This window comes from Bubalus kerabau, chromosome 2 (genome assembly GCF_029407905.1).
Source record: "Bubalus kerabau isolate K-KA32 ecotype Philippines breed swamp buffalo chromosome 2, PCC_UOA_SB_1v2, whole genome shotgun sequence".
Taxonomy (NCBI): domain Eukaryota; kingdom Metazoa; phylum Chordata; class Mammalia; order Artiodactyla; family Bovidae; genus Bubalus; species Bubalus kerabau.
Window position 1 is genome coordinate 29,178,905 of NC_073625.1, and position 23,139 is coordinate 29,202,043.

Here is a 23,139-nt window from a genome sequence, read left to right on the forward strand (position 1 = left end):
GTAAACACGCATCCGCAGTGCTCACCGTCCGCAGCCCCGCTCACGTGACACAGGACAGGGACGTAGTCGCTGGTTCCATCTCAGACGGTCTTCACACTTCAGACCACAGTTACACAGCCTTGCATGAACATCCGCCGGGGACGATGTTGAAAACATCCTTCATGCTTAGGAATTGGAACGGTAGTGACTGGTCATACTAAGAAAGAAAATGTAACTGATTGAAAGATAAGCTCTGTCTGATGGGTTAGTTCTGCAGCGAGTCTTTCTTCCATGACAGTGAATGCTATAGAAGTTATGTGGATTTTTAAAAAAAACACCTCGTACCGGCTTCCTTGAGCACACCTGCGTTGCACACACGCTCGCACCCCCACAGCCCTAAGAGGAGATGCGATAGTCTGACACGGGCAACTTGAGCAGCACCTGTGATTGTTACAAGGTTCTATTTGTCTCTCCCCACCGACTCCTTTGCGGCCTCAGCTCCCATTTGGATCAGAGCGTACTGACTGAGAGCGCAGTTTAAGAGATTGCTAGTAAGTTGGATTATATTTCTAATGAAGAAGGTTTGACAGTGGGATCTTTGCTGCCAGTTTTGTTTCTTTGAGGGTGAATGGCGTTGATAAGCAGCTTTACCATATTAGCACATACCAGTAGAGAAAACTGTCAGTATCCAGAAACCCAATAAAGTGAGTTTTTAGTGGAAATTTTTGAATGTCAGAATTAGTTTGATTGTAATTTTTTTGCATAAAAATGCCATGTGTAAACAGTTTATTGATGGAAAGAAATAACTCACTAATAATTATTTGATTGTTGTAAACCCAGAGTAGGTAGTCCATAATATACTGCAGAGACCATTTCGAAACTAAGGATGGCCATATGTATGTTCCATTCATTCCTGAGCCATTTCAAGCATGTTATATATGATATGAAGGTGCAACAGTGTTTATTATTTAGCAATAAAGTATTTGGACAGAGCTCTGCTTATCAAACCAACAACAAAGTAGAATTCTTTCTTTCATTAGGTTTAATTCTAAAACATTATAGAGTTGCCAATTTACATAATCATTCATATCTTTGTCCTTAAATGCTCTTCATAAATCTCAGAATTTTGCCAGTATTTTCTTTCTTTTCCTAGGTTTTTTTTTTTCTTTTAACTGAAACATCATTCTTCTTAATAGTCTTAGAAACTTTTAATAAGCTATGGTCAAACTAGTTATGAAAATTAATTGCCAGATAATACAATGTGAGAAAAAATATATTATCCAGGAGTGTCTTTATTTTAATCTTTATCATAATTTTAATCATTATGAATCATAAATTTGAAGCCTGTATTAAGAGTATATTTAAGTCATATTTCTAGTCTTCTAAGGCTGTTGTAATAGATTACATAGTGGCTTAAGACAAGATAGTTTTGTTATAGTTCTGCAGTTTAGAACTGTGACGCTTGTCTCAGCAGGCTGAAATTAAGATATCAGCAGGACTGTCTCCTTTCTGGAGACACCAGAGGAGAGACCCTGTCCTGTACCTTTTCCAGCTTCTAGAACCTCCCCACATTCCATGGCTCATGGCCTCCATCTGTCAGAGACAGCAGCACTGCGCCTCACCGATCTGTCTGCTGCAGTCCTAGCTCTCCAACCACAGCTGGGAAAGTTGCTCCCCTTAAGAACCCTTGCGATTACCTGGGGGCTGCACACATCATGCAGGGGAGTCTCTTCATCTCAGGCTCTTTAACCTCATCACATTAGCAAAGTCCCTTTGGCCAAGGATGGTAACTTGTTCCCAGGGCGAGGATGTGGCCTCTTCGGAGGGCCATCCTTCTGCCTGTTACGTGCACATTTATTTATCTTGGCATAAATACTTTGAAACAGTTTGATACAGGAATGAAAAGGGGATTTACACAGGAAACAGCCAGGCAGACAGTCTGCATTTCTCTGCTGGTATGTTAGCTCACCAGCTGTTAACTCGTCTGCAGAAAGACAGGAAAATTGGGGTTGGGAGTACAGAGAACAGAGACAAAGCCATTTTTGTATTCATATTGCATATTTTACCTTATTATGCAGCTCTTAATTTTTTTCCCGCAAACAATGTATGAGTGTATTAAATGGACCCAGAAAATTGGCTTAGCCAAATATTTGACTCTTTGAATGTGAAAGCTTTTGCCCATGGGATGTTAAAATCAGGGTTGTTTTGTCCTGACTTGATTCATAATTGTAATTGTAAAACAAATTTATGGCTGAAAGTTCTTTTCCTAAATTACAGTATAATATGGTTACTCTTTATTCCTTTGATTAATGATAACAAATATATAACTTGATTGGAAAAATCTGAGACATATAAGGAACAAGTGCAAAGATCATACATAATTATATAGCTATGTTTCAAGTATTCACATCGTTAAACTATGAGGTAGAAACTGTATAATATGCAGAAATCATATTTAATGCAAGTTCCTGACTCACTGAAGGTCTTTCTAATTTACTGCTCTTGTGCCTTTTCACAAGCTTCCATAGTGACTGTAATACACCTTGTCAATGCTGTCGTTGACATGGTGACTGAAGAAGGTATAGTTGTGTGTGTGTTCTGTGTTCGTGTTCACAGTGACTGTCCCTGGAGTGGTGTGCTTTTGCTGTTGTAGTGTTGTACAAAGTCCTTATGTGATGGTTCTGAAGAGGTTGAATACTTTTATGCTGTGCAAGTGTGTCCATTCATAATCCAGAGGTGTTGCAAAATATCGTTATATACATATGTTACGTATGTTTATGGTCTTTGTTACTTTTTTGTGGTTCACAGTGAATTTACACAGTTGCCAGAAGTCACCCATAGGGTCTTGACAACTGCCTTTACATGGAACAGTGAAGAAGTTAAAAGTAATTCTAACTATCTAAAAGTTTTAATATAGAAAATTCTCTTCATGTGAATAGGAGTAAAACTAAGTATAACACAGCTTTTATAATTGCCTATACCTGAGTCTTTCCTTTTGTATTTTCCCTGGTATGGTTGAGGAAAATTGTAGAACATGATAGAAGGCAATATTTTTATATTTGACTGAGTAAAAATCATTTCCTAGGAAACTTTATCTGTTCAAAATTTTAAGAAATTCCTGCTTTAAATTATTTCAAATTAGCCCTCCATCAGTGCACTGGAATTCGAGTTATCACATGCAAAGTGCACAGGTATTTTCAGACTAGAAATCAGATCACTGTAGGGCTTGTGAAAAGCTTAATTGTTAGGCCTTAACTCCAAGATTTCTGATTGAGCAAATCTGGTTGGGGCCCTGAGAATGCACATTTCTAACCAACCAGCCCCCAGTTGATTCTGATGTTGCTGATTTAAGAACCACACTTGGAGAACTACTGGCCTAGACCACTGGGAGCCCACGAAGCTTAGGGAATCCTTTCTGCTGGGACAACAAATAGGTTTGCTGAGACATGGGTGAGAGAAGGATGGTTTCAAGCCAAGTTAGATGGGGTGCAGCTTACTCATTTCGGTTACTGGTGAGCCTTATACTTAGTTTCCAGGAAGTTACCATGTCTTTACTTGGTGTATCAGAAGGGGATCTATATTTTGTGTACTGAATCTTAGTTCTCCCATGATGAAACCCTAATATTTATATAATATATTGACTGATTCTTTTATGACAGTCTCTTTCGTTGAAAAATATCTTTGACATATAAATATAAATTGAGTTTAAAATGGAAAACTAAGAATAATGGAATGGCCGTTTAGTAAACAGAAGTTGTCAATCCTCTTTTTGGAAAGAAACTACCACATTTTTAGCAGGCTTTTTAGAATAGTTCCAGAGGTAAATATTATCTAAATACTGGCTTACTCATGTTTTAGAAATCACCACAATTTTTTCAGTTTTTGATTTAAATTCCTAGAAGAGAACCGTCAACCAAATCTTATTTGTTCCAAGTTACTTTATCACTGGGTTTTCAAGAGCATCATTGAATGCACAGAAAGCATGGGTCTACTTTAGAAAATTATTAGCCATTTATTTCCACAGTAAGAATTACAATGATAGTCAATGGTTAGTGCTTGACCTACATTATGTGATTTAATCCTCGTAATAACTAAGGGATTTCCACCTCCATTTCGAAGAGAAGAGCCTGAAGCTTAGCCAGGGTAAGCAGCCTGCCCCACGGTCACGTGATTCACGTTGACTGCCCCACGCGGAGTTCTGTGTGCAAAACAAGGACTCCAGGAGAGGGAGAGGCCAGACAGATTTGGGTGGGCTCAGGGTTAAGGTCAGCTGATGGTGTCTCTAAGGAAAGGTGGACAATGTGAACATAAAATCATGTTCACCCAGGGCAAGGTCTGGTGAGGTTTTCTCTTAGCTGTTCATCAGTATCTAAGTGTGTTCGTGGTTTCTCTGAATTACGGACATGTGAAGGCTATATTGTGCTGTAAAGTTTGTGTCTGTCATGTAGCTATAGCTTTTATATTTTGCATTATCACCTAAGCAACCTGATGTTACCCAGCCTTAGGAAAAAAAAATGATTTTGTAATACTTCTCAGTAACACGAGGTGGTCATTTAAATTCCTTATCAGTTTACATTTTATTAGAGCCTTATAGACTCCATTTCAATTACTCCTAACAAAATTTTGCATTTTCAGGAGTAGCTTGCCAGAAACAAGGGAAAGAAAGTAAAATCCTGTCCGAGTTTCCCGGCCACATCCCTAGTTCATCATTCCTCATCTTCTCCCTCCGCTCCCACGTCCCATTTTATTTGTGCTACACAAATTTCTCACTGTTTGGGATTTTCGTAGATAATGGCCTAGAAGGCACAGTACATGGCTGACTGGGCCTTTATAAAACAGTTTATATTGTGTTATGGACTTATCTTTATTGCCTTTTCAGCCGTCTTTCTCTTTTAATTACAAGTGTTTTCTTTTCTCTCTACTCTGCAACCAAAAGAGTCTTTGGCTGCTCCTGACCTCAGCAAATCAAGAGGTGACTTATGCATGCCAGTTGTTCACTGATTTTTCACTAAACACATGGGCGGAGACTTGACCCAGTGCTGACTTGCTGCACGTGTCTGCACCGTAACTGCTGCCTCCCTGTTTGCGGCCTGCATTCTAAACGCGCCTGCCTCACCTTCACTGGCTGCCAAAGGATTTCAAAAATCCTGGGGTGGGGGGCTACCCCCAAATTGGAAGGGTTTTTTTTTTTAATAATTATACCTTTATATAGTTGAAAATGACCCTTAGTCCTTTTTAAAGAAACAAAATTACTGTCGTTTATCAAAAATTGTATTACATTTGTCAGTGTTTAATTGCCTTTCGTTTGATTTTGAGGCATGCTTTGCTGTGTTACTAAATTAATATAATTTATTGTCTTTCTGAGGACTCATGGAAAATAGTACAATTGTAACATTAAGTTGATGACATTCTAAAGGAAATTTATTTTTAAAATTTTGCATGCTAAGTGATGACTTTTATTATCTGAAAGACACATTCGCTGGTATCTTTTTTAATGAGAAGTAGTGCAGATCAGGTGACATTCTTGAGACGCCTTTCTGCAAGGACAAAATTTCTTTATCAAGGTCCTAAGGCTGAACTAACACTCTTCTTCATAGAGGGCAGAGGGTTTTCAATGACTGCAGGAAGCTGAAAGGATGATTGGAATCGTTTGAAGAAAAGTGCATGTCCTCTAGGCGCTAGCATACTGCTGCTTCTGTTAAAAACTTAACGTTTCTTTGAAAGTTAGGTACTTACCTAAAACTGTAAGTCCTCATTTCAAGAGCAGAGCCTAACTCATAGAGGGTCTCAGAAGCGGCGCGGGAGGGGAGGGGGTCAAAGCAGGGACCGAGGCTTCCCCCGATGGTGGCCCTCGGTGCGCGGGACGGATGCCTTTGCGCCTGTGCGTGCTGCATACACTGGGCCCTTTTCCGCTGCGCACACGCTGGGGAGGAAAACACGTTGACATCTGGTTTTCTTTTCCAACAAGGGTATCACTGGGATACGTCGGATTGGATGCCCAGCGTTCCTCTGCCGGACATCCAGGAATTCCCCAATTACGAGGTAATCGACGAGCAGACCCCCCTGTACTCTGCCGATCCCAACGCCATCGATACGGACTATTACCCCGGAGGCTACGACATCGAGAGTGACTTTCCGCCCCCTCCAGAGGACTTCCCTGGCGCGGACGAGCTCCCGCCCCTGCCCCCCGAGTTCAGCGACCAGTTCGAATCCATACACCCGCCCAGGGACGCGCCGGCCGCGGGGAGCCCGGGCTCCACCTCCCGAGGCCGGCAGAGGTTCCACCCGAACCAGTACCTGCCCAGCTTCTACGCCGTGGACCTGTCCGAACCTCAGAAAGCCGGCGCTGGCGACGGCAGCGCCCGCAGAGAACCCTACGCCCCCTACCCTGCGGGGTACCCCAGGACCTTTGAAGCCCCTGCCGTGGAAAGCCTGCCGCTGTCGGTGTACGCCTCCACGGCGTCCTGCTCCGACGTGTCCGCGTGCTGCGAAGCCGAGTCGGAAGTTATGATGAGTGACTACGAGAGCGGAGACGACGGCCCCTTCGAGGAGGTGACGGTCCCTCCACTGGACTCGCAGCAGCACACGGAGGTCTGACCCCGCAGACTCGCCCCCCGCCCCCACCCCCCCAAGTGCCTGAACCCCAGCGAACCTAGAGCGATCCCTGCAGCGGATGCCCTGTCCTGCACCATTCTCTGCAGCAGCGCTTGCGCCCCTTCTTCTGGGGAGCCGCCCCCGGGCATGGCTGCACTGAACCCCCGCCCGCGCCTCCTGACCTGTCCGCCATCGCCAGTGTCCTGACCTACTGTTGTCGGATGCGGTTGATGTCTGCCGCACCATTTCCAGACTTTTTTTTTTTTTGTATTTACATTTGTCCCGTGTTAAAACAATGAAGCGAAAATCAGCTCTCCTCTCTCTCGTTAGCATGATTCATGTATTTATATAGATTTGATTATTTTAATTTTCCTTTTTTTTTGTAAATTTTATGTACAGATTTGATTTTTCCTAGTTTTCCCCTAGATTTTCAAGATAACTTCGTGCATTTTGTTTTTGACCGGATTTTGGTGGTGTTCGTGTCATTTACCTAGCACCCTGATTTTTTTTTTTTTTTTTTAATATAACCAGGGTTTCACTCTCTGTCCTTTTCAACTGAAGTAGGACATTTCATTCATATATTTGAGTATAGTCATTCATTTCCAGCTGTACATAGGATGAGGACAGATCTGATCCATGAACATGTCTTAAATAAATGGGTTGCTGTATTTTAGGATTATAAACATTTTTCATTATTGGAAAGTGTAATGAGGACCTTCTGCAGAATCGTTTAGAACCAAAACCACCACGACACAATTTTTATAGTGTCTGTATATTTGTGATGCAAGGTCTTGTAAAGGTTTTTACTGAAAACGACCATTAACCAGTCTTTCTTACTGACAATAAATTATTAATAAAATACTTTAGCTTTGCTGTCTGTTTTTTCATCCGTATTTATATTCCTGTTCAGGATTCAGTTAATGAATTGAGAAAGAAGGGTGGATGGATATAGATGGATAGCTTTTTTGGCTTAAATGTGAAAAGTCTCTCCCAGTTGCCAAAACCAGACTGTACTTACAGATGTTGCCACTAGGTGGCAGTATATGGCCACGTGATACTGCTCAAAACTATAGGTATAGAGGCACAGCACTCTCTTTAATAAACATTTTCTAACATTTAAAATTTTTTTTCTTATACATTATTTTATTGCTATTACTTGGCCATAATTTCAGTGCATGTATAGTTTTCACCTATGATTTATATCACAAACAAAGCTTTCTGTGAAGTATTTTACCTTTCTCTTGTCAAAGAACACATCCTACTTCCCTAGGATTTAAAGTGAAACCCAGAAGTCATCTTCCATGTGTATTTATAGTCAGAATCCATCCCTCTGTCCCACAGCTACTTGTTCAATACTGACCACGTGCCAGCCACTGTGATAAGAATTACAAAGAATCAGGCGTTCCTGTAACTTTGCAAAGACACATTTTCCCTTTTATTAAATGACATGTTATCTAATACATATAGTTTAAATGTCAAAAAGAGCTAAAATATGTACAGCCAAAAGCAGCAAACTCACATTTTGCTGAAACCGCTTGTAACTCTTTAAGCTGTTTTTCTCATTTTTCCTTTGAAATTTTTAAGTGTATATATTATTTCTTGAGTCACGAATTTTAGGAATTGCAGATGACGTAATCTATCAAACCTCTAAGCCTCTAATTCTCTTGTATCCTCCCATATTGTTACAGCTTACTTTTTTGGCTTCATTCATTCATAATGTTTTCATTGCTTTGATGATGTAAATATTTACCACAGAGGTAAGTAGTATATGATGTTTCTTTCCATCTACTTTGCAACTTTCTTATTTTTCTTAATTGCCTTTTATTTTTAAAAATTGTTAGTTTTTTATATTTAGAAAATCTTTTTGATCACCTGCTGAGTGTTGTTCTATATGGACAAAAATTGCTCTTGTCATCTTAGATTTTATACGAAGGGAGGATGGATGACAAGGGGAGATGGTAAATCACTAGAATACAAAGCAGTGTATGGAGTGATGAGCTCTAAGGGGAAAACTTAGTATGTAGGAAGGAAAGGGATGGGGAGGGTTGGGGATGGGAGGTGAATTAGTGGAAGACCTCAATGGCAAGCTGGTATTTGAATAAACGGCTGAAGTTGATAAGGGGGAATGATGCCAGTGGGGCCACCTGGGGCACCAGCATCGCTGGCAGAAGAGCTCGTGTAAAGGCCAAGGTTAGAAGGTCAAAGAAAAGAAGGGAAACAGGTGTGGTCTCATAGATTTATAAAGTGCCTCTTGGGCCATGGTCAAACCTACGAGAGGACCTCTGCTGATATCCAGAGGTCTTTTACTTTAAGAATTCACTTCTCCAGGGAAGGGACCTTCCATTTCTGCTTGAGAAATATACTGTTGCTCTTATTTTAAAGTTGACTGGATGGGAAGACTGGTGGTTTTATCATGCAATGAGTCCCCCAGCTCTCATTCCAGGGAACAGTCCTGCTCAGAACCGAGCTGAGAGGCTGGGGTCTGACAACTTGTATACAGCTGAAGCAGCCCATACCCCTGGGACTCACCCTGTTCATTGCCCATTTTCCAATGAGAAATCATTGCAGGCTGCACAACCTCTCCAGGCTGCGAGGTCAAGGCAGGATTTATCACTCCCCTCACCACCCATCTTCACACGCTATAGCGTGCTTTACAGTTGCTACCTCTTACTTGCTTTGAAAACGGGGTTGCTTTTTCACTTTTTCTCCCTTTTCCCTGCCTTGGTTTTTCAAGAGAAGAAATACAGTCCTCTGCCATCTTAAACTGAACATCTGGAATATGCTCTTAACCATTGATACCCAGTGCCTAGAAGAACATCAGCGTGTTAGTTTCCTGTTGCTCCATTGCGAATTACCGTAATGTGGTGGCTTAAAATACCCCGCATTTGTTAGCTCCAGCTCTGCACGTCAGAAGCCCAGCATGGCAGGACCAGGATCTCTGCTCACATCTTGCAAGGCTGAAACCAAGTTTTCCTCTGGGCTGTGGCCTCCCAGGCTTGCATCTTGTGGGCAGATTCAGTTCCTTGGCGCCATTGAGACATAGGTCCCCATTGTCTTACTGGCTGTACAACTTGAGTTTCCTGCTTTCTCACTGACCGAACCCACTTTTTTGGCAGCCTCTGACTCAGGTTCTAGTTCTGTGATCCTCTGATAATTGAGTAGCTTACACTTCAAAGCGAGCAAAAGAACTTCCCGCTTGCTTCCCATCTCTGACCTCAGGAGGGGCCCAGTCCCTGGTTTAAGGACTCACCTGATTAGGTCAGGCCCATCCAGGATATTCTGCCATTTGACTAATTAAAAATCAAATGATTAGTGACCTAATCATGAGGATTCCCATTGTATTTGCAAATCACATCTTTGCTCAAGGGGGAAATTATACTACTCCCCAGGTGGGGTTCTTGTGGATCGCCTTGGAAGTCTACCCACCACCATTGGCACTCTGTTGGTTTTTATTTCGACAATACTTTGACCTTCCAAAATTCCAGACCGTATTTCAAACTGAAGACTATTAGCATTTTTTTTTTTTTGAGGCATCATCCGGAGCTAGTTAGAAATGAATAAACAAATTATACAAAGGTCTCAAATGAAAATGATTAACATAACACCAACCATATGAATTAGTGTTGAACACTTTTATTACAGAAAAATTAAGCAACCACATAGAACTAGCATATGGTTGTTCCATTACCCTTGGTAGGTATAAGTCAGGGTCTGTCACTTTCCCCAACTAGATTTCGTTTTGACTGTTTGTTGCCCATTTAGAGGTCCCTTGCAAAATTCAGATGCCTTAGAAAATTCTACTGCATATTTCTGGGCATTGCTAAATGTCATTTCCATCTGGATTCAGTGTTTTATAGATTTTTTTTGGTGATGTATTTGAAGGCCACTTGTTATTTGCCACATTCATTGTCTGCTGCTCTTGGAAATTATGCTTTAGTTGAAAAGAGATCGGCAGACTAAGTATCCATTAGGAAAAAAAAATGCTAGTTCGAAACATTTGAACTTTTGAATTTCGATTTTGGACTGACTTTTTTCAATTCGGTCTCTAAAATTTAGATTCATGTGTGTATGATGGGAAGAGTCTGTTTACATTAGGTAATTGTGCTCATCACATTTATTTTTATCATAAAGTGTGTGGAGCTACCATACAAATCTCCTGCAGAGTGTGAGAGACGTTCTCCAGGTGCTGAGAGACACCCAGCGCCTTTCCGGAAGCTGCCTTAAGCTTTTGGGTTTTTATCTGTGACAAGAAGAAACAGGCCGCCAAAGTTCGCACATCCCTCTCAAAGAAATGAAGCTTCACCTATGACTGGGGGGTTGATTTTAAAAACATGGTGAAGGAGGAAGAAGGAAGCGTGACTCAAGACACACTCGCTGTACATGAGTAATATGAGTTCAGAAGCTGTTGTCTACTCTTTTTAATGAAAAGACTGAATTAAGCTGCGAGGAATCAGTGCTTTGAGTTGCCAGTTACAGAATTTTGCCTGCTGCTATTTATTGATCATTAAAACGCAAATTAGTAGCCAAGTTATCCACAAGGGTTAGGAGAAGCTTTGACTCTTTGAGTTCTTTTCCTTTAAGAACGTTGCTGAGGGACTTCCCCGGTGGTCCAGTGGTTAGGAATCCACCATGCACTACAGGGGACACGGGTTCAACCCCTGGTCAGGGAACTAAGATCTCTGGAGTCCAGGTGCTGCTACTAGAGAATCCAGAGAGTCTATGTGCCCAAGTGAAAGATCCCACATGCCAAATATTTAATTTAAAAAAAAAAAAAGCTGAAAGAGAGTTCCTCTCCTGTAACCTGTTTGCGTGTTCACAGAGGGTCGCTGGGTGTGTTTATCCCTGCTCCTGTCTCATAAATAGCCACTGAACTTTTGCTGCCTGCCAGACACTGCCAGGCTCTCAACATCATCCCTGGGGTCTCTCTTCTTGGCTTCCTCTCGTGATTTCTTAAGAAGAGGCTTAGTTCAAATTTTTAATGTTTGAAAACATCTGAATATAAGCATCACAGGAGACTAATCAGGGCTTCCCTGGTAGCTCAGTTATTAAAGAATCCATCTTCAATGCAAGAGACACAGGTTCTATCCCTGGGTTGCAAAGATCCCCTGGAGAAGGAAATGGCAAACCCACTCCAGTATACTTGCCTGGAGAATCCCATGGACAGAGGAGCCTGGCGAGCTTCAGTCCACAGGGTTGCAAAGAGACACGACTGAAGCGACTTGCACACACGTACCCAGAAACAAATCCATTATTGTTTTGTGTGTGTAGTCTGATTCTCTTTTCTGAGTGTGCTACCTAGGTTTGATTTACAAACTTGGTACTTTGTATCCAGTTTTGCTCCCTGCTTTTCACCGCTTCACCATGTAAATGATCTTTTTTAGAAAATGCCTTTTTAAAGAGTTTCATAGAGCATATGAAGAGCATAATGTTTCTGTGCTTTTATAGAGCATAATGTTTCATAATATGGATTTAGAATCTATTTTACTATGCTTAATGATGTTTATGATTTCTCTCAGTGGTCCCAACATTAATGTCTTTTTTAATCCAATATTAATGTCTTTGTAGATTCATTTTTGTTCCTCTTCAGGACAGATTTCTAGGTACGTGGCTTGTTTTCAAAATATTGCCTACAATAAAATTTAGACCTAAGACAACAAAAACAGCAGAACTTTGATGGCATTTTTACATTTCCTTACAATCGACCTAGTGCTCTTGCTGTGATAAGTCACTTCAGTCATGTCCAACTCTTTGCGACCCCATGGACTGTAACCCACCAGGCTCCTCTGTCCATCACCTCTTGTCTGGGATTTTCCAGACAAGCATACTGGAGTGGGTTGCCATTTCCTTCTCCAGTGATATTTCTATGCACGCTTTTTTCCCCTGCCTTTTCCACATCACAGCATGGGTAGGAGATGATGTTTTCATGGTGCGGTGACATGAGGCACTAGGCTTCTCTAAACCAGAGGTCTTGGCCGTGTGTTTCAGCGCCCTGGGCTCCTCCCAATCACCCAGCAGGCTGGAGGGTCAGGACCTTGGTGCCAGAAAGCCCTGGTCTAGGGGACGCTGGACAACCCTGCTCTTTTTCCTGTTCCTGTAAATTTATGTCTGTGAAAAAGTCTAGACAAGAACTGATCATCATCACAAAATTTAGCCTTCATTTCCATTCATTTTTCAGGGACTCCATATAAATACACCATCTAGGTGTATAGTCTATTGGACTTGGAAAAGTATCCCCACCCCCTGCCCAGCACCCCCAGCCTCTTTTTCAGTTGATGGGGGTCCCCTCTAGCAGCCATTCCCCACTTTCACCAGCCTACTGAGTCTGGTCAGTCACTTTTTGACAGTCCAGTGTGGGCTGTTCTTTCTCTTTTGCAGACTGGCGTTCATTCCATGAGGGTTTTTCCCTGTGGCTCAGCTGTAAAGAATCAGCCTGCCAATGCAGGAGACCAGTTTCAATCCCTGGGTTGGGAAGATCCCCTGGAGTAGGAAATGGCAACCCACTCCAGTATTCTTGCCTGGGAAATCCCATAGACAGAGAAGCCTGGTGGGCTGCAGTCCATAGGGTCTCTAAGAGTCAGACACGACTGAGCGATTAAACAACAACCAATTCATTCCATGAACTTTCTGATTGCTCTCCATCTAAGGCCTGTGGTTCAATTTCAATTAGTGCACCAGCCGAGAGAGCGTTGCTTGTTAGAATGTAATTTTCTTACCAGCAGTTTACAGCTTCGACTGCAAACAGAATGAGCCACTTGAAGAGAATGACAAGTAATTTTTTCCCCAAGAAAACCTCTGCTTCTGTGAACACTTGAGTCATTAATGGGTCACTGTGCTGTTGGAAAGAGTGACCACAGAAGAGGCTCCATTTTCGATGAAGCTGGACATAAAGAAGAAAGGAAAGGCATAGCATTTGAATGAAAATGTCATGGGACCAAATAAATCTTGAGCAGAGCTGAGACCTTTCACAGGGTCTGCAAGGAAGAGATGAGAAGTGTGAGCTCAGTGATTTCTAAACCAGAGCCATCATCCAATTATCTTAAGGGGTAAAGTGAAATTCTCAAAATGTCTCATGACTCTTGCTTCCATTTATTTTGATGTTTATGGATATTACCTAACAGTTTGAGGATGAGGAGAGATAGTAAAAGAAACAAATCATCTCCCCAGAGGACATGTCAAGCCCTGCATGCCTGCCACAGACCTAGGAGCACGGTTCCATTTCTTGGCCACAGATTTGAAATGTGAACCCCACCTGCAAATTAGGATTACAAATGACATTTTAAAGTGATGCTCTTGTGATCTAAATTTTTACCTCCAATGAGTATTTTTCCCTTCTTTCAAAAATAAGCCTACTTTCAAATAGATGTTTTAAGTTAGGATGGATAAAATAAAACTTCATTCGTAAACCTTATTAAAAACATGAATTCTTTTAATTAAACTGAATGTTCAAAATACAAAATTATTCTCCAACTAAAAGCTCTTATTGGACTGAGATAGTTATTAATAATAATAAATTCTGAGTTTTTATTTTAATGATAAAAACGCTGAGTGTTTACTTCTAAGGGGGAGCTTCACAAAATTAAAAAATATCCTCAGGTCATGGTTCTTCCATATACTGTCTATGCCATGGTTTTGAATGATGCATGCTTCTGGAGACCCACCCCCCCACCCCACCCCCCCCACCCCCCGCCATACTGAATGACAAGGCTAGGTTTGTTCTTTACTAGAATAATAACATCAAACCTTCCTGAGTCTATGCACTGGGCTTTCTTCTATGACTCTAGCAAGATAAGCTTTACAACTATGGTGTGGGGGAGTATCTTTTATAATCCCCCCATTTATATAGAGAAATGGAGACATTTGTCCATGATGACAAAGATGCCACATGGAAAGCCCCCTTCATCCTTGGGAGCCCACCCTCCTCTTAATGGGAAATAAGATGGGAATGTTCAGGGTCAAGATCACAGCTTCCTACGCTGTGGCCCCTCATTCTCTCACTTGCTTCATTGAACAAAATAAAAATAACATTCTACATTTCATCTTGGCCCAAGTACAAGTGCTTCCGAGGCTCGCATGCCCTTCCTCACTCTGCCCCTCGTCTGGTTCATTCATTTATCCTCTGAGTCACTCAGCTCCTTTCATCTTGTGGATTGCATCAACATATATTAATCTCTAACCTTTGCACATAAAGTGAACAAAGCTTACTTATGAGTAGTCATGACCTTTGACCAAGAAATATTCCAGGGTGGTCCAGGGTTGTGTGCTATGAAGCAACACATTTAGTAAAAACTGAACTACGAAACTTTAGCACTCTTTTTTTCCCCACTCCTAAAAAAGCTCTTAAAAAGCTAGAATTCTCTCCACTCCCCAAAAGCTAGAATCCTCCAGACTAGAATACTGGAGTGGGTTGCTATGCCCTTCCCTAGGGGATCTTCCTAACCCAGGGAGCGAACCCAAGTCTCCTGCACTGCAAGCAGATTCTTTACCATTTGAGCCACCAGGGAAGCCCAAAAAGCTCTAGTATTTGTTAATGCTGAAATAATAGTTACATGCTTGGAGTAACAGAGTAAATCAAAATCAGGACGGTCTCCTTATGACTTATGAGTTTTCTGTATGTTAATTTGAAACTCAGGCAGCACGATTCTGACCCCTATGTATCTGGAGGACCTTGGCAGTGACTGTCATGGAGGCATGGAGATTATTATCCGTAAGCAATATGCAGTTAAAGATGTAGTAACAAACACAGCTTCTCCCTTCGTGGATTTTGGGTGCTCTGATGCTTTCACAAAAGGAGACAGGAACAGAGTGAACCCTCTTATCCTCTGTCAAGGTGTACTCTGGGGACAAAGCTGATTCGTCCCCAGGCTTAGAACATTAAGGCAGCCAATGAAGTGGGAAGGAAATGGCTTACTTGAGGAACTCTGCCCACATCACTGTGAAATCATTGTAATCTGTTAAAGTGTTTCATGTGGTGAGCGAGCCCCATGTCATGAGTATCCTTCGCCAGTACACACACACACACACACACACACACAACACCCCCAGTGCCGTTTCATCTCCCTGCGTGTGGTAAAACCTCTTATTTACACAATTGTACTTCCTGAGTTATTAAGGTTCAGACTCACTGAAATTTTTCAGAAGTGCTTGGTAAATATTTAGTGTGAAATTGCTCATGGAATGCAGGCTCAGGGCCTGAAACAAGCTGGCGGAGCCCTGCCTGGAGAAACCAGATTCTTATTTAGAACAAATGGACTGAAATCTCTCATTAGGGCTTATGATGAGGTCCTAGCTCTGCCAGCAAGGAACTCGGGGCTTGTCTTCTCTGTTACAATGAGGAAGAACCAAGCTGCCCTAATCCTTTACAAATGTCTGATGCTTCAAGCTGTAGGAAAATTCTTAATGACGGTCAGCTGTGGGGATCTGTGTGTGTGTCTGTGTGTGTGTATTTGTATTCCACTTTGTCACTGTATTTGAGTACAGCAGGTAATATTCTAATTGATATTGAAACAGAGCAAGACACTGTGCCCCCCCCCCCACCCCACCACGTACTCTGTCTGCCTTTTGTCCATGGAAAACTTTAGCCAAAGAATATGTTTAATTTCGTTCATCCTCAAGGGCTATAGATGATATTCTGAGCCATCTCCTTTGAGCCTTTCTGTGGGCACTGAAACCCCCTCCAGGTGAAAGAGGTTAACTACATGATGACCAGACTGTAGCCATGACATAAGCCGCCACAACTCTGAGAGCTGGCGTCAAAGAAATGGGAGCACGTCGATCCTGGAACTGGAAACCAGATCACCGCAGGACCAATTTCAAGATGATTGGCAGAGCTGACGGTGCCATTCCTGCATTAGCCCCCTCTTTCCATCTATAAGAGCTCTTGCCCAGTGAGCATCAGCAGCGGGAGTCGGCCTTTGCAGGCATGGCCGCCTCCCCTCTGTTGCTGGCCTCGGAAGTAAAGCAAGCTTTCCTTTCCACCAACCTTGCCTCTTTATCGGCTTTTGATGGGTGGGCAGCCGGACCCAGACACTTTCAATTACAGTTTTTGGTGCCTCAGGTGGGGCTGCTGAGCTGACTCCAGGGTTTTCCTGAATTCAGTCGAGGCCAGGACAACGTGCAGGGATGGCTGCGAGGAACCCCTGCTCCTGGCTCACCAGCCCCGGGAGGAGGTCTTAGGGGTTTCTAGCAGCTGCTGAAACCACTTGTTTCGGGGAGCCTCCCCGCTTCTCCCCTGCCCTGCAGCGGCTGCCAGAATACTCTCTTCCTTGGTGGAGCAGAAACATGCGTCCGGACAAGCTCCAAGGCTGAGTTAGTCCACCAGTGTGCACCCGGCTAACTTCTCTTTGGAGTACAAAGTGCTGTTCGGGCGTTTTGCCAGTTGGTTCTGAAGGCCGTTTGTGTCGCAGAGGTATTGGTTTGATTCCCTTCCCATCATCCTCCTGGCGGCCTTGTGACCCTCCTGTTTGAAGGTGTGTGAGCAGATATTCCCTTTGTGTGACTGGCATCTGTGTTTTCTTCTGTAAAATGGTAAATCTAGGTTCAATTCATTAGAAAAATTGTAGTATGAGATTATGACTAAAGAGAAAAACATTTTTTAATGATTTATGAAATGGTATTCTTTAAACTCTGGGGGAAAAATGGTCAAGATGAAACTCTTTTGAAATTCCAAAACTTTTTTTTCCCTTGCATATGCAGTTAAAGAAAGCTAGTTTGATAAAATACTGTTTTCAAAATCCTGACCCCAAGAGAACAAAACTATGCTTAAAAGAAAGCTTGACGTGAACTCTTCTGTCCTCAAAATACACACACAGTCCACTTTGCCTGACTTCAGTCTTTCTTGGGTTAATTAGGAGAATTTCAAAAGGTGTTTGGGTTTATTAATGGCTCAGAGGGTAAAGCGTCTGCCTGCAATGCAGGAGACCTGGGTTCTATCCCTGGGTCAGGAAGATCCCCTGGACAAGGAAATGGCAACCCACTCCAGTACTCTTGCCTGGAAAATCCCATGGACAGAGGAGCCTGGTAGACTACAGTCCATGGGATCGCAAAGAGTCGGACACAACTGAGCGACTTCACTTTCACTTTGTACCACATTAAAGAGAAATTATGCTATGAGAAAAACAAAAGATTTTAGAAGTTATGGAATATGTACTTATTCGCCAATCAGTAGATGCAGGTGTAACAGTTCAATGGCTTACTTCTTGGTTTTGTTAAGGCTTTTAACCTTAACAAAAGGCTATCCTATACAATATTATGTAATTACAGCTACTAAAATGATAAGGGAAGCATTTCAGTGTGCAAAGCAAGTAGGATGTGTGCTGTCAGTGAGAGAAGGTATAAAGAATGAAGGTGGTTTTTGCTGAGAAATGATAATAATATTGTCCTTGAGCTCTTGTTCCTGGATGGGGAAGAATATGCAATAAATCATATGGAAAACATTTGATAACTTTCAGATCATACTGCTGAACTGGATAAGAAATTTAAAGAATGCTAATGGAAATCTATTGTTTTGCTTCCAACTATTTTTGACCCCAATGTTCAGGATGGAAAAAGCATTGTCTAGTGGAGTTGTCAGAGTATAATTACTTACGATGGGTGTCACATGGCTTTAAGTTTACTGGTAAGAGCGCCTGCACAATGCTTGTGTGACAACTGGGCAGTTTTATTCACAATTGCCAAAGACTTGGAGGCAACAAAGATGCCCTTCTGTAGGTGAATGGAATGACTAAACTGTGGTACATCTAAATAATGGAATATTATTCAACACTAAAAATAAAGCTGCTATGAAGCAATAAAAGGGCCTGCTGCTAAGTCGCTTAAGTCGTGTCCGACTCTGTGCAACCCCATAGACGGCAGCCCACCAGGCTCCCCCATCCCTGGGATTCTCCAGGCAAGAACACTGGAGTGGGTTGCCATTTCCTTTTCCAATGCAGGAAAGAGAAAAGTGAAAGTGAAGTCGCTCAGTCATGTCCGACTCTTCGCGACCCCATGGACTGCAGCCTACCAGGCTCCTCCATCCATGGGATTTTCCGGGCAAGAGTACTGGAGTGGGGTGCCATCGCCTTCTCCAAAAGGGGCCTGCGGGAAGCTTAAAAAAAAATTCCCAAGTGAAAGAAGCCAATCTGACAGGGCTGCATACTGTATACTTTCAGCTAGAGGATGTTCTGGAAAAGGCAAAACTATGCTAATAAAAAAGATCAGTGGTTGGTTGGAAAGAAGAAGGGAGAAACAGGTAGAGCACAGAAGATTTTTAGAGTGAAAATACTCCGTGATTTTATAATGATGGACATACGTCATTATCAGATCAGATCAGTCGCTCAGTCGTGTCTGACTCTTTGCGACCCCATGAATCGCAGCACGCCAGGCCTCCCTGTCCATCGAGTCAGTGATGCCATCCAGCCGTCTCATCCTCTGTCGTCCCCTTCTCCTCTTGCCCCCAATCCCTCCTAGCATCAGAGTCTTTTCCAATGAGTCAACTCTTCGAATGAGGTGGCCAAAGTACTGGAGTTTCAGCTTTAGCATCATTCCTTCAAAGAAATCCCAGGACTGATCTCCTTCAGAATGGACTGGTTGGATCTCCTTGCAGTCCAAGGGACTCTCAAGAGTCTTCTCCAACACCACAGTTCAAAAGCATCAATTCTTCAGCGCTCAGCCTTCTTCATAGTCCAATTCTCACATCCATACATGACCACAGGAAAAACCATAGCCTTGACTAGACGAACCTTTGTTGGCAAAGTAATGTCTCTGCTTTTGAATATGCTATCTAGGTTGGTCATAACTTTCCTTCCAAGGAGTAAGCGTCTTTTAATTTCATGGCTGCGGTCATTATAGAATTGTCTAAACCAACAGACTGTACAGCCCCAAGAGCGAACCCTAATGTAAACTACCAGCTTTGGGTAAGAATGGAGTGTTAACATAGGTTTATAAATGGTAATAAAAGTACCACCTTGGTGTGGGGTGCTGACCGTGGATGAGGCTGTGTAGATAGCAGGGGGTATATACGAAATAGCTGTCCTTGCCTTCAATTTTGCTGTAAACCTAAAATTTTTCTTAAAAAAAAAATCCTATTACTCAACTCATTTGAAGTATCTATTAGTTTTCAAATTCCGTCCTCAATGCTCTCGCTTGTGGACTCGTTTCACCTCTGTTATCTCACATATACACCCACAGTGTTCACTGCCATTTGGAGGGTAAGGACTATATTTTACTTTTTCCAACAGTGCGGTTCTCCCTACAGTGCTCATGGGTGTCAGCTGAACACTGCTATGACTCCAGCATATACCACAAGGCTTACCCTAGGACCTGGCCTCTGTTGCTTGCCAGGGGCTTCTTCTAGCAGCTTCCTAATCAGGGGCCTCAGGCAGGAAGGCAACAGAGGGCAGCCCTACCTGAGTCATTTGGACCCTGTGTTCCATATAAAAGTACCAGTCCCCAAAGCAGGATTCTGAGGATGTGCCGGAGAACCATCTTGAAAGGCGTGGTGTTTGGCAACACATTCCAGCTCAAGCCCAAAGGATGCTCCTCTGACCCTTTCCTTTCACAGAGGTAATAGCATCCAGGCTCCTCTACCACAAAGGATAGGACAAGAAAAAAATGAAAGGCAGGCAGGCAGGTTCTATGTTGCTTGTTCTGGGAGGATCTCCTGGACCAAAAGGCGGTCTTCTAAACTGTCCTCTTTGCATCAAAACAAACAAAAACAGCACCTGGGACAAGGCAGCATGCCCCTCTGGCTCTCCAGGGCTGAAAGCAAGATAGTACTTAAAAGGAGAGGTCCCAGGTGGTGCTAGTGGTAAAGAACTCAGCTGCCCATGCAGGAGACATAAGAGACTCAGGTTTGATCCCTGGGTCAGGAAGGTCCCCTGGAGAAGGGCATGACAACCCACTGCAGTATTCTAGCCTGGAGAATCCCATGGACAGAGGAGCCTGGGGGTTACAGTCCATACAGTCGCAAAGAGTATGACATGACTGAAGCAACTTAGCATGCACACATCCTAGGACCTGCTCTCTTACCTTATTCATTAGCACAAAAAGAAGCCAAGGACTGTATTTTAAACATAGAGCCAAGTATGTCAATTTTTCTTAAACAAGTACATTCATGAATTAAAGGAAATTGATTTCAAAGACTGTACCCTTAAGGCCTGGATACAGAAAAGATACAAAAGTAAAACCTGGGATACAGGTGAATTGGTTTATTTCCTGGATAATTTAATCAGTCTTTGGCTGATTTATTGAAAAGTTCCAGACTGCTGTTGGCTTGCTTCATCTCACACTGTTTGGGAGTCACTCCCACAGCCTGGTGACTGGTAGTTACATATTGAGGTTGCAGATTTCTTGGATACCTCCAGCGGTCAAAGGAGGCTTGTTTTTAAAAGCTGTAGGGTGAGTGTGTGCCTTGCAGATGTCTGCAGGGAGAGTGCGGGGATTTGGTGGGTAAAGGTGTTTAGGTCTGTACTGTTCCTGGGAGAAGTCTGGTAGAGAACAATTTCCTGAATTGAACAGCTATAGACACAAGCTTGTGGCTCCTTTGAATCTATTTAATCCCTGACATTTGAAAGCACAATGAGTTTATGATTGCTGTGAGCCAGTGTTCTCAGTGGAACCTTCTATCATGTCAAGCCAACAGCATTCTCCATTCTTCCTACATAGTGGAAGCAGGTAGAGGCATACACAGAGGTTGAGGGCAAGAATTTGTCGCTTTAAGGACAGTGTTCAAGAAGTCCCCAAAACAGCCTTTGGGGAAAGATGATCACCATTACTGATGGCCTTTGCAGCATATGAGGCAGAGGTGAGGGGTTATGGTGCGACCCCTGACTGCAAAAGTTCCTTGAGTCTTTTTTCATCTCTTACCATCTAGGAAGTTAGATGAGTTACTTTTTATAACATCACATTTTACAGATGAGGAACCTGGGGAACATGATGGTTATCTAAGGTACCCCGATCTGAGAGTTGGAGCCCAAGCAGTCTGGCCCTGATTTGGGGAAATGTCCCAGAGGGTACACTGTTTAATGGAGCATGGAAGGGTCCCTGGACCAAAGAGCAACGTTCCTTAAGAAGGCGCAAGGACCATGTGGGAGAAGGCGAGGGTGGGATGATTTGAGAGAATAGCCTTGAAACATGTATATTACCATATGTGAAATAGATTGCCAGTCCAAGTTTGATGCATGAGACAGGACGCTCAGCGCCGGTGCACTGGGATGACCCTGAGGGATGGGATGGGGAGGGAGGTGGGAGGAGGGCTCAGGATGGGGGACCATGGCTGATTCATGTCAATGTATGGCAAAAACCAATACTATATTGTAAAGTAATTAGCCTCCAATTAAAATTAAAATTAATTTTTTTCAAAAAAGAAGGCGCAGGGTCCCCCTGGGGCGCAGGCAGCGGCCCGGGCTCCCCGCACGGGGGCGCTGTCCGCACAGTCAGCGGCGCCCCGGGCGGCACCAGGTGTCCCAGGCGGGGCGGCAGGTGCGGAGTCCGGCCGCCTCGGGCTGGGGAGCCGGGGTCATAAAAGGCGGCGGGGCGGGATCTCGCCGCTCTGGGGATCCGCCGGCGCCGGCCCTGCCCGTGCGATGGCGGGGCGGCTGTGGGGCTCGCCGGGCGGGACCCCCAAGGGCAACGGCAGCACCGTGCTGCTCAACGTCTCGCAGCCGGCGCCCGGCGCCGGGGACGGCGCGCGCCCGCGGCCCTCGTGGCTGGCCGCCACCCTCGCCTCCATCCTCATCTTCACCATCGTGGTGGACATCGTGGGCAACCTCCTGGTGGTCCTGTCCGTGTATCGGAACAAGAAGCTGAGGAACGCAGGTAGGGGCTCTCAGGACCCAGCAGGCTGGACAGACAAGCCCCCATCTTTCCCCGACGGCAACCTCTCCCCTGTTCGGCCACCTTTGCAAGCACGCAGCTGCCTCGGGCTGTCAACTGGCTCTTTCCTAGAAAAGTTAAACTTTTTTCTTAAATCCTGGGGCCTTCAGTCATATTTTAAAATAGAGACTGAAGTACTTTTTCTTAAACCTGCCCATCTAAGATGTGTTTCCATGAAACAACTAAGAAGCCTTCAATTTCTAAGTCAGAGTCAGATTTTCTTTATTTTTTTGGTGGGGGAGCCAACTGTACAATTTTCAGTTTCTGAGCTTTATTAGATTGAGAGAGACCACATACAGGTTGCAGGTCTTTTCAAATCAGATCAATGAATAAATCAATTGCTTGGTTTGACATGTAACCGATTTTTCCCAGCGTTGTTCAAATATGAGAAAATATGTAAGCTGGCAAGATGATAGGGAAAGAATTTTTAGTTTTGTTGTCAGGAAGAGTTTTCAGTTTTTAGCATACAAAGAAGAACCACAGACACCTATACCTGCTTGGAAAAGTGACTGTTATTCTCCCCTTGTTAAACAAATTTACATTTTAAACATAGATACTGATGTAAAAAAGAGGGTGTTTTCGCATACTGTACTACTAGAGCTAACTTTATGCTTGAGTTAAATTTCATTTTTTTTTCTCCAAGCAATGAATTGAAATTAGTTTATCCTTGGTGGGAGCCCCAGAAAGATGTGTCCGTAGGAGGACACTGGCTATTTG

The 23,139-nt window shown here is 43.3% G+C and overlaps 2 protein-coding genes and 1 long non-coding RNA gene across 11 annotated transcripts in view; 2 read left to right on the plus strand and 1 right to left on the minus strand.

The window, feature by feature from the left end:
• The window catches only part of FAT1 (FAT atypical cadherin 1), a 127,718-nt gene extending 120,284 nt beyond the window's left edge, over nucleotides 1–7,434 (plus strand). For 5 of the 7 annotated variants that reach the window (XM_055567326.1, XM_055567329.1, XM_055567327.1 and 2 more), the window contains 2 exons: nucleotides 4,916–4,951; nucleotides 5,948–7,434. In XM_055567326.1, coding sequence (XP_055423301.1) covers nucleotides 4,916–4,951; nucleotides 5,948–6,576 — 665 coding nt within the window. In that variant the 3' untranslated portion in view covers nucleotides 6,577–7,434. Of the gene's footprint in view, nucleotides 1–477; nucleotides 531–4,915; nucleotides 4,952–5,947 lie in introns of all 7 variants that reach the window. The other 2 variants (XR_008710122.1, XM_055567332.1) reach the window with 2 other exon arrangements.
• On the minus strand, nucleotides 4–9,933 carry LOC129643157 (uncharacterized). The gene is made up of 3 exons (XR_008710123.1): nucleotides 9,429–9,933; nucleotides 5,716–5,902; nucleotides 4–196 (listed from the first exon to the last, which is right to left on the minus strand). It is a non-coding gene; the product is annotated as an uncharacterized LOC129643157 (long non-coding RNA).
• A 5,232-nt stretch (nucleotides 9,934–15,165) lies between these two features.
• The window catches only part of MTNR1A (melatonin receptor 1A), a 29,505-nt gene continuing 21,531 nt past the window's right edge, over nucleotides 15,166–23,139 (plus strand). Inside the window, exon 1 of one of the 3 annotated variants that reach the window (XR_008710125.1) lies at nucleotides 15,166–17,039. Coding sequence is in view for 1 of the 3 variants with exons in the window: in XM_055567334.1 (XP_055423309.1) it covers nucleotides 22,134–22,365 (232 nt within the window). In the remaining 2 variants the exon portion in view is untranslated. Of the gene's footprint in view, nucleotides 17,040–22,092; nucleotides 22,366–23,139 lie in introns of those variants that run through there. The other 2 variants (XM_055567334.1, XR_008710124.1) reach the window with 2 other exon arrangements.